Source organism: Balaenoptera acutorostrata, chromosome 4 (assembly GCF_949987535.1).
Source record: "Balaenoptera acutorostrata chromosome 4, mBalAcu1.1, whole genome shotgun sequence".
Taxonomy (NCBI): domain Eukaryota; kingdom Metazoa; phylum Chordata; class Mammalia; order Artiodactyla; family Balaenopteridae; genus Balaenoptera; species Balaenoptera acutorostrata.
Genome location: NC_080067.1, coordinates 102,967,243 through 102,986,486, shown reverse-complemented (window position 1 = coordinate 102,986,486; position 19,244 = coordinate 102,967,243). Strand labels below are relative to the sequence as shown.

Here is a 19,244-nt window from a genome sequence, read left to right as displayed (position 1 = left end):
TTTTACAAATATGATATCTAGTTATGCTTTTAAATACCCCTAAAAATAGCATGTGTGAAGAATACATGGAAAGAGATTAGCAAAACAGTGCTATGTATTTAAGTTGCATGATGAGACATGAGGGTCATTACAGGTTTCCCTCTCCTTATATGTTTGAATTTTTTCATAATAAAAAGTTTTAAGGAATGAAAATAATTGTAAAGAAATAAAAAGGTACCTAGTCTATTTGATCATCCCTCATCACTGAATTAGTGAAAGCTTGATATATCTGTGCTAGAAATTTTCTTTATAGTTTTCTACACATATTTCTCATTAGTAATCTGACTTCTATCACTTTAAGATTGAATGCCTTCCACATCATAGGGAAAGGATGTTTCCTACTGACCAAATTTGTAATCTATATTACCAAGGATAAAAAATTATCGTAAGTAAAATATTACTTCTAATGCTCAATAAGTAAAGGAGCAGTAGATCTGTTTCTGCTTGTTTGGGGGTATGTATATAGCTTCCAGTCACTTTTTATAGTGAAGGGTGAATATGGTGGGGAAATATTTGCAAATTTTCAAATTCCTTATGGTTTATATGGTCAAGGTTAGTGTTGTTACATTTGTCAAAGTGCCTAATTCTCAAATTTTGAGGGGTTACAAACTGTAATGTGTCTGCTTTAAAGTGCTTATCTTATGTAAAATTCAGTCCAGACATTTATAATTAATAATGTTACTCTCTTGCCTAATTTTAAAGTACAACAGAGACTTCTCTATGAGAACAAAGGGCTGCAGGACAAAATAGATTCATCTTCAACATTGCTACATATATGCATGAATGTCAAATCTGGTCTACAGTAGTTCAAGTTATAGGATTAAACTTCGGAAGTTCATGAAAAGACTGTTTAGCAATAATCTTAACAGTGGAGCAAAATATAAATCTCATCTTAGGCTATTCAGGAAGCCTTTGACAGCATTTTAAATAGATGATCCCTTTTTTTAAAAATGTTATCCTTTAAAAACCTTTTATTTGCAAATAATTTTTCTGGAGAAGGCTTGAAGGTGCCTACATCCTCAAATTACATTTTAATGTGATTAAAAATATTTTCAAAGAAATGTAAAATTTCATAACACAAATACAAACTTTAATCTTTTTGTCTGAAATACCCTAAAAATTTTAAAATGTAATACACTGTCTTTTCTTTTTAAAGGTAGCTTGGCATGAATAGACACCCAGAAAGCTGTAGATGGTATTTTCCACTAGAAGAAAGTAAAGACATAGCAGGGAGGAAAATTAATCCACATTAACAAGCTATGTTACAGAGATTTAAGGTATTTTAGCTAGTTTTTTTCCCTGTGCAAGTTTAGTTATGTGGTCAGGGATTGTAGGTATAATGGCAATGAAGTTGATTATTTCTGCAGTATAAGCAGGGTATGCATTACATATTTTTTAATGTAAAAAATTGTGCTATGGGTTACAACAATTACGAAGATGTTTTGTAATTATGGCATTTGGTTCGGCTGAGGGTATAGAAAGAATGACGCTTCAAGATTTATGTATCATATAACACCCATTACCTTTTACCTCTTCTTCCTATGCCTGAAACCCAAAGATCTTACCGACCACGGCCTCAGTGTATTTCCCTTCCGCAGGAAGAGGGAAGTACTGGTTTGGTGATAAGTTGCTGCCATATCCCAGGAGAAAACCTTCCAGTTTTACATTAGGATTTGGACGCAGGAACTTCAAGAGGATGGAGTCACTTGTGGTATTGATGTGGACCTTCAGGTTTGGCCTTTTACCTAAAGATGGGAATGAAAATATAGGTGGCTGTTACTTCACCTCTTTAGCATCCCAAGACAAATTTGGATCCCAAGTTACTGGCTAGAGGCATTGTTATTGGAAATCGTGATATCTAGCTACTCAAGATCACAGCACACCCACCGAAATAGCTAAAATACAGGTAATTTTGAGATCAAAGAAAACAGACTTAATAACATATAAAGCAAAAGCAGTCTAGAATACAAAGTAAAATCTTAGGGTTTAATATTTTGTAGTTTATTATTGAGCAGGTAAATGGGATTTACGGCTATCTTGGCTATCCACTGTTGGTCAGAACCTTCATTTTATACATCCTATCTGGAAATGGTGAAAGGATCTGAAATTTCTTATTGGTAAATTGAATATACTGCACTTTAAAACCTCCAGCCTCCTCAGTGCTGGTCTCCAGCAGTATCCTCGCAGGACTTAGTGATTAACAGAGTTGGAAAGGGAGGGAAGTGGGTGGGGTTTGGCTTAGGGGTAACTGAGATAGTAGAATAAGGGATTCTAAAAGGAGCAGGGCTGAGAAGAAAGATGATTAGTTCTATCTGGAGTTCGCTGGGTCAGTGAGACAACTGACTGTTGTCTCACTGATAGTCAACTTACTGTTGGAAATGTCCAACAGTAAGTTGACTCTCTAAGTGTGATGCTCGCAAATGGGGTCCAGATCCATCTGGGTGTCTAGTTTATAAATGATTATTGGGTGAACTTCCCCAGAGAGACTGCAGAGTAAGCAGAGAAACTCTATATTTTCAAGGCATTATTATTATTATTATTATTTAACTATGAAGGCAACAGGGATGGACAATCACACTAACCAAAGGTCTTGACCAAGCAATGAGGAAACAACACTGTCTTTTGTCTTTGGGGCCAGAAGGAGCTGGGTTCAAACTGCAGCTCTGCCATATACTTATAAGTGTGCCCTGGCTGCTCACTAAACTGTGCTTGAGCCTCTTCTTTCTTGATTTGTAAATTATGGATAACGATGTCTACTTTGACAGGTTGTTTACAAAGGTTAGTGCAAATGGCAATATCTTAAAGCTGGTACACGGTAATTGCTCGATAATTGGTTACTTCATCAGGTCCATCCAAAGCCCGTTAGTCACAGTTTAGAAATCCAAAAAAGCTTTGTTAGGTTTTCGTAAGTTCATTTCAAACTAATTTGGCAACAAAACTCAATCTGAACTGTTATGAGGCCACTTAGTCTTTCTTTAATCTCACTGAATAGTCAGTGTGACTTATTCACATGTTTAATTATAGGAATCTTTTTAAAATTAATTTTTATTGGAGTATAGTTGCTTTAAAATGTTGTTAGCTTCTGCTGTACAACAAAGTGAATGAGTTATCTATCTATCTATCTATCTATCTATCTATCTATCTATCTATCTCCACTCTTTTTAGATTCCCTTCCTATTTAGCTCACCACAGAGCATTGAGTAGAGTTCCCAGTGCTATACAGTAGGTTCTCATTAGTTATCTATTTTATACATAGTAGTGTGCATATGTCAGTCCCAATCTCCCAATTCATCCCACCACCCCTTCTCCCCTTGGTAACCATAAGTTTGTTTTCTACATCTGTGACTCTATTTCTGCTTTGCAAATAAGTTCATCTGTACCATTTTTCTAGATTCTAATTATAGGAATCTTAATTCCTAGAATTAAATGTGCTTAATTAAAGGGTGCTGATCAAGACCCCACTGAAGAGGTTACTTAATACATGGTCTAGGCATCCTAGTACATTTCTAAAATCCAAAGATTTTCTGAATTCTAAAACAAGTCTGGCTCTGAGAGTTTTAGATAAGAGACTGTGGACCTCAATTATTTTCTTTCTTTATTTCACTGGGAATTCATATTTTTAAAATATTTTACCTATTGGGAAGATTGTATTTACTAACTTAGTAATTCAGTCTATTTCTCATTAATCGAAGACCTATATTGTATATATACCAGTCAGGACCTCTAAATAGCATGGGTTTCCCAAAGCTATCACTCTAAATTTATACTATTCCAGTCAAAAGTCATCCTGGGCGACCTCAATATAGCCACGTAGAAGGATTCCATTAGGCCTTTGAAGCAATAAAAACAACACGTCTTGGACACCAGGCTGTGGGAACCACTCTCTTACTTTAGCAGTCAGTACTACTATTTCCAGGTATGTGCATAGTACTTTGTACTTCCCAAGAATTTGATAAAATTTCTATAACTTCTTGGTTTTCTGACTACTATTGCTACACTTGTGGCATAAAACCCAGAGACACTGAGCAGCTTATCCAAAGGTCTGAGGGAGACTCATCCCCAGCTCACCTAGTCCAATCCTCTTATAGGACAAATGACTAAATTGAGGGCAGCCACACCTCTATCACTCTGCAGGTTAAGTGCAGGGTCCAAACTGCATCTTAGGTTCTCGCTAGGCTGGACTTCCTGCTCTCATTTTTATTGAGAACTTTGTCATGACCCAACTGAGTAAGGAGTAACTAACCCCCATACCATAATGCTGAAATTGATGCTAACTGATAATGTTTTGTCCTAACTTCATAAGATTTTGATAAGGTGATTTATATATATATATATATATATACATATATATATATATATATATATATATAAATCACCTTATCAAAATCATAGATAGACAGATAGATAGATAGATAGATAATCTCACATATATAACACAGATTTTGGTCAAGCCAATTTTCCCCATCTTAGTTATGTGCCTAGATTAACCCTACAGTTAATCTAGGGTTAATATTCTGCTACCTTATAAGGTTATCAGGTCTCACAATAAATCAAAAAACAGCTGGCCTGTTTCCAACACCTGGTTGGGAAGAAGAGATTAGGAATCTTCATGAGCTTAGGTTGCAGTCTTTTTGGGCTAAGAGCCAAGAGTCACAGCATCATCACATTAGACCTTTGCTCACAGACTGTGACCTGATGTACCATGTTACTCCCTGCCTTGGAAAGTGGGAAGGATGGCTGTACCAACTGAGAAAAAGGAAGGCTGTAAACAGAACTACTAACAAAAGTGGAAGTGTTCTTGCTTCCTCTGCCCAGAATTATCATGACTCCAGTCTTTCTCCCCCCCCCTTTTTTTTTATATAGAGAAAGTCTTTTTTATTTATTTATTTATTTATGGCTGTGTTGGGTCTTCGTTTCTGTGCGAGGGCTTTCTCTAGTTGTGGCAAGCAGGGGCCACTCTTCATCGCGGTGCGCGGGCCTCTCACTATCGCGGCCTCTCTAGTAGCGGAGCACAGGCTCCAGACGCGCAGGCTCAGTAGTTGTGGCTCACGGGCCTAGTTGCTCCGCGGCATGTGGGATCTTCCCAGACCAGGGCTCGAACCCGTGTCCCCTGCATTGGCAGGCAGATTCTCAACCACTGCGCCACCAGGGAAGCCCCTTTCTCCCTTTTGCTAATAATTTATGTCAATAAATACCTCAACATCATGTAACTTTTTGAATAAATTAGCATTTATCTGACCTACTTTCTCCAAAATTCCAATTCATACTACTCTCTAGAACTAAACTTTTAAAAGTCCTGAGAAAGCAAAAAGCACACAAACAAATCTTTTCTCAAAACAGCATCACAAATTTAATAGTATTTTGAGACTCTCATCCCAGTGCCTTACTGGATCTAGGAACTCAAATCCCTTTATTATCTTGCTACACATGAATTCTGTCTTTTTTTAAAAAAAATTTTATTGGAGAATAGTTGATTTACAACATTGTGTTAGTATACCGGAAAGTGAATCAGCTATACATATACATATATCCACTCTTTTTTAGATTATTTTTCCCATGTAGGCCATTACAGAGTATTGAGTAGAGTTCCCTGTGCTATATAGTAAGTCCTTATTAGTTATCTATCTGTTACTTCTCAACATCTCTCATTCCTCTTTGGCCAGTATAAATCTTCTCACATTCTGCAATGCATACGAGGCCCTGGCCCTACACCTATGTTCACATTATCACCCAGCATGGATTCCCTCAATATCCCTTTGCTCACTCAGTTATGACCCCATTGACACTTTCAGAGCTCAGCAAAATGGTTAAGCAATTTTTTTGTCCTTTTCATCTGAATAAGTTCCTCAAGTGTCCCTTCAAATGAATGTTTGGACTAGCATTCAATTTTACATTCTTAAACAATTTCTCCAATATTTTAAGGTATATCTCAGTGCATCCTATAGTAATTTTTCATCTTTGATAAATTTATCTTCACTCCAAGTAATTCTGGCTTAAAGGCCTGGAACACTACTCATGTAATAACAGTTAGCACGAAGACCTCAGGTGAATGACTTAAGATAGAGATAATTTAAAAAAGTACAACATGATACAAGCTTAACTAGGAAAACATTGATAAGTAAAGTGGCATATATATCGCCCAGGAAAGCCCAGGAGTACAGAGAAATAAGAGTACTGGAAGAATATTTTATTGCATCCTATATGAGAAACAAAGCCTATACTAATCAAGAGTGAGAGAAAATGAAGAATGTGAGCATTTCAGGAAAGCAATACTAGAACGGCTGAAAAAAAAGATTGCATGTTGGCAAAGTAGAACTTTGGATCTATGACAGTTGTTTCTAATCCTCTGTTTGCAACACCCTAGGGTATCTCTATAAATATTTCAAAGGGTGTTATGAAATTTTAAAAGAAAAAAATCCCTTTCAAAACAAAATTAGAAATAATCCCCATTTAATTTTTAAGAGAAAATAAATGCCCTGTGGCATTAAAAACAGTGAGGAAGGTAGTGAGATGAGAAAAATCAGACAAAAGGTAGAGCGCTACAAGTTCATAGAACCCTCTGGATCAACCAGAGGAGTCAGGTTGCTATTGCTATTGCTATAGGCACAGGTGCTGAGCAGACATTTAATGTTGACCGCAGAATTCTGAGTGCCTGTGGTCAGTGTCAATAAAACTCTGTAAAGAAACATAGCCCAAACACAAGGCATTTAGTTAAGCCAGCTAAACTACCATGGACATCCAGTCACTGATCTGTGAGAAAGGAGTTCCCATCACAACCCATTTAGTAGGAGGAATTCTTTCATGTCTAATTTCTCTTCAGGTTATCTTAACACTTTCCAAAATATTTCAGAATGTGGTCTAAATTGCTGATATAAAGTTGGTCAAGTTGATAAAACCACTTCAAGAGAAAAACTGCAAAACACGAAAGTTCTCTTCTAAAAGTAAAAAATGTCTATTAGTGTAGTAGCCGTAAATGCCTTAGCCTATAAGCTCTCAGTGTTGTAAAACAGTAAATAGCAAGTTTGAGAATAATCAGATTAGCAATTATTTCCATAAGATATTAAGTAAAAGAATAGCTATTATAGTGATGTCAATAAAATAATGACTCAATTGTTTCAGGATTAAAAGAATAAACCCTATTCTTTTCTATAAACCCATAGTATGTTCCTCTTTTTTTACACACATTCTATTTACACTGCCAACCTGTATACTTGTTCAGTCACTTATTTTGTTATACAAAATCAAATTTTCTAAAACATCAAAATAATTAAATCAATTCCCATCAGTTCAGATATGATATGTGAAGCATAGGCTTTAAAAAATGATAAATTGGACTTGATCGAATTTTAGTTTTGAAATTTAAAAGGACTAATAAGAAAAAGAAAAGGCTAACTGCAGTTTGGCAGAAAACATTTGCAGTACATTTACCAATTAGAGGCTTGCATCCAGAATATTTAGAAGAATATTTTCTACTCAATAAGACAAAAAAACATTTAAGAATAAAGGGCAAAAGGCTTGAATAGATCCCTCACTAAAGGAAATATATGATAACCAAGAAGCACATGAAAAGATGACATGAGGGTTGTCAGATGTTTTCAGTAAGGGGTCAAATAGTAAACATTTTAGACTTTGCAGACCAGATGTTCTCTACTGCAGCTACTCAACTCTGCCATTGTAGTACAAGAGCAGCTATAGACATTAGACATTATGTAAACCAATGGACATATTTGTGTTCCAATTAAACTATATTTATAAAAATAGGCAGTTGGCTAGATTTGGCCACCCAGTCATAGTTTACCAACTCCTGGTCAACATCCTTAGTCTTCAGGGAAATGCAAGTTAAAACCACAGTGAGAGATACCATACACATTAAGAATGGCAAGAATGAAAAGACTGTCAATAACAAGTGTTATGCAGAATTTGGAGCAACTGGAGCTCTCATACATTTTGAGTGTGAATGTTAAATGTTTCATGAAGTTTCACCACTGGTGAAAACTGTTGGTCAGTTACCAAATAACCCATCAATTTCATTCCTAGGTATTTACTCAGGAAAAATGAAAATATAAGTTTATGCAAAGGCTTGTGTGCAGATATTCAAAGCAGCACCAAAATGGAAAGAACCTAAATGTCCATCACCAGTTGAATGGATAAAAAAATTATGGCTTATCCATACAATGGGATATGACCCAGCAATAAAACAGAACAGCATTTCAATGTGGTTGAATCTCTCTGGTTTACCATAATGCCACTGTAGAATGAGCCAAATCTTCCTCACCTCTGTAATCACCTTATACAGACTCTCCTGATGGGAGGACATTCAAGCATCTTGCCATTACAGCACTGGTGAAAGTAGTTTTAATAGTGCCTAATATTATTATTCACCATTAAACAAGTGGTACATATATAAAAGCAGCAAGTCCTTTTCAGGCATTACTATGCTCCAAGAACTGAACATTCTAAGTTTCAGATGTATTCTGTGTTCTTCTCAGACAGCTAGCTTGCAAGTGGAAACATTCCAATGCCTTCATGATCAGAGCAGCTAATTAAGGAACTGTCAAGACGTCACATCTCAAGTTTATGTATTAAACAGGGCAGTTACTGTCTGATAACACATTCAAAAGGTTCCCCCCAAAATCACAGCTGATGGCATAGATTGTGTTTAACTGAACTATAATGCTAAGTTATACAAACCATAATTTTAACATGGGACTTGGCAATAATTTAACATTTGTTTTAATTCTTAGGGAGTGAAAAAGGTATCATATAACAGTGGTGCTTACATGTCTCTACCTGTCCTGGTACCATGATCCAAGGAAAGATGTTAGAAGGAGAAAGAAAACCATATGGAATTACGTTAATTTTTCTGTGACAGCCATAAGGTAAAGGGAGCGGCCAAGGCAATTAGACAGGTGTCTTCAGTGGTTCCTGATCATTCAGTAGAAATGTATAGTCTGTAGTTTATGACATGGCTTTTCTTACCAATAACAAACACCTGAAAGCCAGTGACATGACTAGAAATTTCCACAGCAAGAAAAGCATGGCACCTTCAGTTAAATATTTTAAGGAGAATGAAGATTAAATATCGCTATTAATCAAATAATATTGGGTATTATAAAAACTACTTCTACAAGTGCTGTAATGGCAAGATGCTTGAATAACCTTCCATCAGAAGGAAAGTCTGTGCAAGATGGTTTCAAAGAAAAGGGAAGTCCGGGCCCATTCTGCAGTGCATGATGGCATGCCAGACAAGATAGGTGGAAGGAATTAAATTGCTTTGGTGATGATGGTGGTGGTGCGGGTGTGTGTATTCAGAATTATAATTAAAAGCACTCATAGAATAATACTAGACAAATCCTTTTAAAATTTCAAGTGGTTATATTCTTACTATTAACCCCATATATCTCATGGTATCCTGGCTCTCTGTATCTCCAGATTGGAATTCTTCCTCAAAACCCCATAGATTCTCTATCACTCTCTTCCCAACTCTTCACCAAGGCCCAGTAAAGAATTTTTGAGAACTTGCAAAGAGCTAGTGTGCAGTAAACACGGAGCAGCTCTACAACATGTCTTCCAGAAACAGGGATGTCAATGACAGTTGTTTAAGTTGTGCATTGCAAAAGTCTGAGTGACACCATTCAAACCATCTTTTATTTACGGCCCTATATAGCAGCCACATTCACAAAGATGATGCAAAAATAATTGCTATTTACAAAAATGGGCAATTTGGTAAGTGTAGCCATCTTGAAATTCTCTAATCTCTTCCCATAGGTCTCAAACTGCTCCCACCCACCCACCCCAGCTTTCTTACTTCATGCCTTTGATTTCTATCTTCCCTGCCTTCTGATTCTGCTGTCACTGGTAATGTGGGGCTTTGGGTGGTGGGTTGCCTGGCATAAGGAAGATAGGGACCTACAAACACTTTCGACATTGTGCTCTCTAACTTACAAATGAAATTACTTCACCAAATATATACAACTCAGATGATGAATCAGGGATCTAAATAAGAACAATAGGGGAAAAGAGATTCTGGGCATTCAGGAAATGATGAATTAATAGCACACAGCTTTAGAGGTGAACAGAAGGCATCCCTTCTTGTGTTTTTTACAATATAAGAATATATGTATGGAAGCAGTCTAACTGTCCAGCAACAGGTGAATGGATAAAGATGTGGTATATACATACAATGGAATATTACTCAGCCATAATAAAAGAATTAAATTTTGCCATTTGCAGCAACATGGGTGGACTTGGAGGGTATTATGCTAAGTAAAATAAGTCAGACAAAGACAAATACTGTAAGATATCGCTTACACATGGAATCTAAAAAATACAACAAACTAGTGAATATGACAAAAAAAGAAGCAGACTCACAGATATAGAGAACAAATTAGTAGTTACCAGTGGGGAGAAGGAAGAAGGAAGGGGAAATATAGGGGCAGAGGATTGAGAGGTACAAACTATTAGGTATAAAATAATCTACAAGGATATATTGTACAACATGGGGAATATAGCAAATATTTTATAATAACTATAAATGGAGTATAACATTTAAAAATTGTGAATCACTATATTGTACACCTATAACTTACATGTTATATATCAACTATACTTCAATAAAAAAGAAAGTATATAAGAAATACCTTTTAAGAATATGTAAGAAAATATCTGAAAATATAAGAAAAAAATCCTGATTAAAATAATTTAGATAGGGGGCTTCCCTGGTGGCGCAGTGGTTGAGAATCTGCCTGCTAATGCAGGGGACACGGGTTCGAGCCCTGGCCTGGGAAGATCCCACATGCCGCAGAGCGGCTGGGCCCGTGAGCCACAACTGCTGAGCCTGCGCGTCTGGAGCCTGTGCTCCGCAACGAGAGAGGCCCGCGCATCGCGATGAAGAGTGGCCCCCGCTTGCCACAACTGGAGAAAGCCCTCGCACAGAAACGAAGACCCAACACAGCCAAAATCAATCAATCAATCAATCAATCAAACATACGCATCTGATTCAAGATCCTCATTAAAAAAAAATAATAATAATTTAGATATATATAAAGAAAGATGTTTATAAATCTAAGGAAAGATGGCATTTTTTAAAAAGTATAGGAAAAAAGTTGTGGTTAAAGTGCCATAAGCCACATGGACAGCTGCCAAAGCCAGGGACTGGGGGGTTTTAAATAAACTCACAATTTGACTTCGCACATACAGGATCAATGTCAGCAAGCAGCTCACAGCAGAGCGCCCCGTGATCTCTGCTCCAGCTCAAGCAGAGCAGGCTGTTCCCTTTCCTGTGCCCCGAGGTGAGACTGCCAGCTGGAGGACACGTGCCCACAGGCAACATGTGCTCTCAGAGTTCAGGAAATAAAAAGTCCAGCTTACCTGGAGAGCTCCTCTCAGAAGCCACACCCGAACGATTCCCATAGAGCTAACACCCTCCCCACCCCAGCAGTCAACTAGTTAACTTTTTATTAGGACATTATGGTCATCAGCTACACAGAGGATGTTTTGCTATTGAATTCAGAAAGAAATGCCATTTTGCCAAAAATCTGAGGGGGAAAATGTTTTCTTCCTAATGGGGCACTTTATATCTATTTGCCCAGCTGTTTGTGTAAGTGAGTTCCATTTCAGCTAAAACAACCACGGTTTCAACCACAGTTTCCACCTTGGTAAGAATTCCCAATGCTCTGATTCCTCAGGCCAATACTTCACCGTTTGGTGACTTTGGATGACTGAATTAGACTGAACCTGTCAATGTTGATATTTCAGCACCACTTGGCAGGGCTAACAGTTTTACTAAAGGAGCAAAAACTTCATTAACTACTTTATAACCCAACCAATAGCCCAGCAGGAAAATTACTTTTCGTAGACTACCTTCTAAATCAATAGCCTCTCATCCTTAAGGAGAAATCTTATCCTGAGACATATACAGTTGTCACTTGCACACACTTCCTTGATCTAATTCTCCCAAAATTAGTCTTTAAAGTCTGAAGCATGCTGGGGTTTTTTTGTTTGTTTTTTTTCCCCCGGGGGTGGGTAGGAGGGGCAACTACATGCAACAAATGACCATATATTTGCTATAAGGGAAAGGAGGCAGTAATGTGGTTCACTTCAAACAACTACAAAGTCTAAATAAAATCTATATTTGCTTTGGGGAATTTGGGGAATTAGTATTTTTACTCATCTGCTTTTCATTATATCCATTCACTTACAACAAGGTACTAGGCATTAGTGATACCAATTCAAATATGACCTATCTGATCACAAAGATTGTGCATTCTAGTAAATTAAGCACATAAATAAGTCAACTATTTCAGTGCAGCATGATTAGAACAATTTGTTCAATGCAGCTACAGTAGAGGGGCTCTAGATCTGATGGAAGGGGTGGAACGAGAGGATATATAACAAATGTGTCCCTTTGGTTTTATTAAACTGGTCACCAAAATAGTTTTTATGCCATGAGGATCTGCCAAATTCAGGTAGGAAAGTAGATATCAAAATCTGTTTTGTAATACTTTTTCTGTACTGCTTTAGACAACTGGTAGATTCTTAGTAATTATTAGTTTTTAATACATGTAAAAGAAAAAGGAGAAAAGGCTAAGGGACTTAACAAAACTCAGTCCTTTCTTTTCGTTCTTTTTGTGCTTGATTTCATGAAAATCCTGGAGGTGATTTGCTTACATGTTCTTGCTATTTAAAGTGAGGCATGATAACAATAGGTCCTCCTGATGGAAAAAGAGATAGGCTCCATGCCAGGGTTCTTAAAGAGGAGTCCCCCAATTAGAGCATCAGGATCACCTGGGAACTTGTTATCAGTACAGACTCTCAGACCCCACTCCAGACCTGCTGAATCAGAAACTTGGGGGTAGGGCAGTAACCTGTATCTCAACAAGCTGTTTGGGTAATTCAGATGCATACTCAAGTTTGGGAACCATTACTCTTTGCAAACTCAGTGCATCAAAATTAAAATTAATGGGCCCAATGTCTTTTGAGATTTACAGATATACAATACAGTATGGAGGAAAAAGGACCTCACCCATAATGTTAAATTTCCTGTCATGAGAATTTTATATATATTTTGGTCTTTGAAAAAACTCTGTGAATTACAGTTTTCTGGGATTTAATTTCTGGAGATACAAAAGGTAAATCGTTTTTAAATGTTAGGAACATTTCTCTGACTTCTAGCATCAATTACATGTCTTTAAATCTGACCAATATTTAGAGACTTAAAATGTTAACTCATCTTTGCTTCTATGATAAAAAATTTCAAACATAAGAAAAGTAAGAATTGTGCAGTGCACATCCATAGAGCCACCACCAAGAGTCAATGATCAATATCGTACTATACTTGTTTTACCACATATTTATCCATCTCTCCATCCTTTCATCCATCCATCCATCTAACTTTTCAATGAGTTTCAAAGTAAATTGCACTTCACTATTCTTCCTCCTAAACACTTCAGTATGCATATCATTAACTAGAGTTCAATATTTACATTTTTCTTTGGAGATAAAATTTACATATAAATTAAATACATAAATCTTAACTATACATTGCTGATTCTTTCCAAATGCCATACGTATATGTAACCCAAACCTGTATCAAGATTTAGAATATTACCATCAACCCAGAAGGTTTCCTCACATTCCTTGTCAGCCCATTCCCAGCCCATCTGCCTAGAAACAACTATTGTTCTATTTTACTGTCATAAATTTGTTCTCCCTGTTCTAGACTTCAGTTAAATAGAATCCTACAATATGTACTCTTCCATGTAAGGCTTCTTGCACTCAACATAATGTTTTGGAGATTTATCAGTTCTGTTTTGTGCATCAGTAGTTTTTGCTGTTGTTATTTTCACTGAGTAGTATCCAGATAATTATTAAAACTAACACTTTTATATCTTCCGATGTCTTCACAAAGTATGAACCTCTCTTGATTGACTGATTTTTTAAAATATTGATTATATTGTAATACAAATTTCTCTGAGAACAAGTGAATTTATATATATACATATTTTTTCTTTCCAGGTATTTACATTATGCTATTTACCAGGTAAACAAAACTATTTATAAACTCTCCTATTTACAATAGACACCTAATCATAAGACTTAAATAAAGGTTTAATGGTAAAGTCAGACAAAACTATATAATGATTTCATTTCCACTGGAAGGCTAAGCAGTGGTCACTGATACTCAAGTTCTCTGATATCTTTCCCTGTCACTCCCAGCTAATGGAACACCAGGCCAAGTGAGCTACTTTTGAAAATATTGACTTTCTTATGTCTAAGAGTGATTTTCACTAAGAAGAAACTAGTTAAATTTAAGCATGTGTCATAAGGAAAAACTAATTGCTTGTCCTGACAATCTCAAAATGATCATATATCAAAAAACAGAAAAGCTGTCATTCTGATTAATATCACTCTCTTTGGTCAATTTTTCCAAAAGGACCAATATTTCTTATTCTTTTTGTTTCTCAATAACTCCAATATGGGCACAGAGTAAATTCTACTGACCAAGTAGAAGTCAAATTTAATCAAAGTGTTTCTTTATAGGACAAAGCAGAAGATGCATAACTTCTACCAGCACTATAAGAAATCTCTCATATATGAAATTATATAGCTCTTGTTAAAACATTGCTTGAGGGAGCAAATTAGAAATACTTTTCATAAAAATGAAAATTTTGCCATCTTGTAAAACACCATCAAACAGTAACAAAACTTCCTTACATATTTCTGGCATTCATTCATTTCTGCAAAGTCTCACAAATAAAAACATAAGATGGAGCTGGAACGAATGGTTTCACCCGCCATCACTGTTTAGACATTTGGAATCTTCATGAATTGTTTATAATTTGTGAAGTTAATAAATACCCAGTGCTGATGGTATACAGCTGCTTATTTTGAGATCTCACAGCATCAAAAGCCTTCCATGGGCTAGAAGAAAATGACTAACCCATCATGAGAGTGTGATCAGTGGTACAAAGTACTAAAGCAGGGTGGGCCAGGAGACTCAGGAAGCTCTAGGAAGGGCCATTTGCTAACAACCCCGTAGTAGGCCATCCCATTTTAATATGTTGTGGAAGAAACTGAAGGGGTTCTGGCATCAACTTTTCCTTTCAGCGTGTTTGACCTAGGTCAACTTCCTCTCTAAGGCTCATTTTTCTCCTCTGTAGAATGAATTGGAGAATTCGAAGTCCACTCTCAATCACACATTCAAGGATATCTCTAACACCTCATCAAGAAAAAATTCTATCTTCCTATTAAAATGCAGGAACATAAATGAGAGAATAAACTTGTGTATAAAAACACTATCCTAATAATTTTCAGAAGATATTTTTCACATGACTCCAAAATTGTACCTCAGATTTGAAATAGAGAATAAATATTTTCATAGGCACATGCAAAGAATGTGTGGGAGCATCACATATAATTTTTAACAGCTTTTGTGAGGCATAATCACACACCATAAAATTCACCTATTATAAGTGTATGGTTTAAATTTATATTTAGCAAACTTCTAGAATTTACCGAATCCACCACAATCTAGTTTGAGAACATTTTCATCACTCTAAAACATTTCCCTGTATCCATTTGTAGCCAATACCTGCTCCCACCCTTAGCTCCAGGCAACCACTGGTCTGCTTTCTGCTTTTCTGGTAATTTAATATAAATGTGATCTTTGGTGTCTGGCTTCTTTCATTCATATTGATGTACAGTATTATATAAGTTACATGTGTACAATATAATGATTCACAATTTTTAAAAGTTATACTCCATTTATAGTTATTATAAAACATTGGCTATATTCCCTGTGCTGTACGATACATCCTTGTAGCTTATTTTATACATAATAGTTTGTAGCTCTTAATCTCCTACCCCATATTGTCCTTCCCCCCTTCTCTCTCCCCACTGGTAACCACTAATTTTTCCTCTATATCTGTGAGTCTGCTTCTTTTTTATTATTATATTAATTTTAAGATTATGAATATTACTCTTGCTTGAGGACAACACCAAATTGTGAACATCCAGAAAATGAGCTATATTGTTCTATTACTAACACTAAATATATGTTACATAATAAAATTAATAATTTTAAACTCTGAGATTCTTCTTTAGTCATTAATGAAGATAAGACCACTCATCTTGTTACAATAATTATTTTAAAATGTAATAACTCCAATTTATCCGTTATGCAAAAAATGAGCTTTCTGCAAAACAGTACAGTGATCATTGACATTCTTAACAATGATTACTATACAGGATAAATTACTGAGTTGTCTGCTCAATCTCCAATAATTTCAGGTTTAAGAATATTTTAGACTACACTAATTACGTGAATATATGTTTACCAGAGAATTAGCCAATTCTGTATACACTAATATGTATAAAATAGATAACTAATGAGAACCTGCTGTATAGCACAGGGGACTCTATTCAATGCCCTGTGGTGACCTAAATGGGAAGGAAATCCAAAAAAGAGAGGATATATGTATACATGTAGCTGATTCACTTCACTGTACAGCAGAAACAAACACAATCTTGTAAAGCAACTATACCCCAATAAAAATATATATATATGTAGAACTAAAATTAAATAAAAAATTAAATGTAAGCCCGGATAATATAAAACTCTTAGAGGAAAAAAAAAGTGAAATTTGATACAAACTTTGGCCTTGTGAACTAAATGAAAATGACATAGTTGTATTCTCCTGACTATGTAAACAAATAGTTATCTATAGGGGCTTGGGACTTATTTCTATTTTAATACTATTTGTCACTGTTTCTTTTTCAATGAATTAAAATTCAAACAGAATTAAACATTTATGTTTTTCAATATTGATAAGATATTGAAATTTCTGATCATTGTACTTATCTCATGTATATATATATCTCATTATTAACTTCTCTGATGTTTTATGACTAATGTAGCATTTGAACTTTTCTAGATGAGGAAAAGAAAGCCAAAATGGCTTGGTATCATTGCCTACTGGTCTGACATTATTAAATCTTCCCAGCCTGCACAGCGAATGTGACTCAAGCTTAAGACTAGGTACTTAAAATAGAATTTTATAATATTTGTAAAATGTTAGGAACATCTAACTGAATGAACTATTTTGGGGGAATAAAAGTCTTATTCACTTAAAATTGCAGAAATAAGAAGGAAGCCTTCCTCATAACTCTTTTTTATGTAACAAAATTAGGGTGTTTTTTTTTTTTCTTTTCCTCATGTTCAGAACTCAGGAGCTATGATGAATTGTCCCCTCTCTATTCCAAATTCTAAACTACGAAATGAAGAAATGAGATTTTTCTTTGAGGATTCCAAGTACTATTCATGGGCGATTGTTCCTTAAATACTGAAGATGTGAATAATTTAATTCCTACTGGTCACACCATTCCCCGGTGTGGGATGAATCACTTTAAATTGTAAGGAAAGCAGAAGAAGAGAGGTGAGGAGACATAAGGGACCAAAGTAAGTTGAAGTTGAGATAGTAAACTGTTAGGTAACAAGAGCTATGAGGCTGAGAAAAAAAGATAAAGAATACTGGGCAGGACTACCCTGGTGGCGCAGTGGTTAAGAATCTGCCTGCCGATGCTGGGGACACGGGTTCGAGCCCTGGTCCGGGAAGATCCCACATGCCACGGAGCAACATGCAGTGCGCCACAACTACTGAGCCTGCGCTCTACAGCCTGCGTGCCACAACTACTGAGCCCGCATGCCACGACTACTGAAGCTCATGAGCCTAGAGCCGGTGTTCCGCAACAAGAGAAGCCACCACAATGAGAAGCCTGCCTGCCGCAACTAGAGAAAGCCCGCGCACAGTAACAAAGACCCAACACAGCCAAAAATAAATTAATTAATTAATTAATTTTAAAAAATAAATATTACATTTAAGAAAATACAGGGCAAGGCAGCTTATTGGTAGCAAGAAATAGACACAATGGAATACTAGAGTAAACGCCCAAGGTTCACTGCTGACATGCCCAAACCTTCCATAGCACCACAACAGCTATGACCTGAGGAGGCAACAAGTCCAAAGGATGAGTAGGAATCAGTCAGCCAAAGTGTGTGTGCAAATGGGGTGAGGACAGAGTGTGGGAACAGCATTCTCAGGCAGCCAGAAGAGCAGGAGCAGAGGTGCTGAGGGAAGAAGTAATTGGTACATTTAGAGACCCTAAAGGAGGTCAGCATGGCTGGGATGTGATGGGGCAAGGGGTCGCCATGAAGCTTCGGAGGGTAGGTGTGGCCCCTGTAGGCCACCTTTAAAGATCTATCAGTGTATTAAAAGCAAACCTAGGGCTTCCCTGGTGGCGCAGTGGTTGAGAGTCTGCCTGCCGGTGCAGGGGACACGGGTTCGAGCCCTGGTCTGGGAGGATCCCACATGCCGCGGAGCAACTGGGCCCGTGAGCCACAATTACTGAGCCTGCGCGTCTGGAGCCTGTGCTCCGCAACAAGAGAGGCCGCGACAGTGAGAGGCCCGCGCACCGCGATGAAGAGTGGCCCCCGCTCGCCGCAACTAGAGAAAGCCCTCGCACAGAAACGAAGACCCAGCACAGCCATAAATTAGAAAAAAAAAAAAAAAGCAAACCTAAATTATTTTCTTCCACTAAGCTACACATATGCACACATTTCTGAGAAATGAATAATACAAAATGTAAATATTATACAGTTATCAAATATATCCACATGGTAGAAACCGTGCCTCACATGCCCTTACCAAAAAGCAACAAGGTTTGATCAGGAAAAAATATGCTGTTTTTTAATCAAAAAACACCAAAGATATTTTACCAATAGATTACAGATTAATGGAATTCAATTAATACAGGTCCCTCCTGTGAACATCAGACGTATTACGGCAACCAATTCAGCCAGTTTTAATTGTGAAACAAGGAAATAAAGGCTTACTCCATTTTAAAAAACCCAAAATCAATTGTTATTAATTCTATTCTTTAGCTAAAAGCTAAATGAAAAGAAACCAACTGCCTCTGTTGTCAGGGACAGATGGAGAGTTATGCTGTTGACAATGTACTATAATTCTGTCTTCCCCAAACCATTCCTGTATGGCACTGTCCACCCCAGGCTGCTAACATATTTCCTATTCCACTTCCTTGCACATTTTCATCTCCCTTTCCACCCCATCCCAATAATAATCCCTGCATTAACTTTTTATTAACTTAAAAATAATACAACTAATGCACACTTATTTTAATTTACAAAT

The 19,244-nt window shown here is 36.6% G+C and overlaps 1 protein-coding gene across 12 annotated transcripts in view; it reads right to left on the bottom strand.

Annotated features, from left to right (window-relative positions):
- Positions 1 to 19,244, bottom strand: part of ABI3BP (ABI family member 3 binding protein) — a 263,791-nt gene that overhangs the window by 197,326 nt on the left and 47,221 nt on the right. For all 12 annotated transcript variants that reach the window (XM_007164013.2, XM_007164015.2, XM_028168601.2 and 9 more), the window contains exon 2: positions 1,605 to 1,784. In XM_007164013.2, coding sequence (XP_007164075.2) covers positions 1,605 to 1,784 — 180 coding nt within the window. The remainder of the gene's footprint in view (positions 1 to 1,604; positions 1,785 to 19,244) is intronic.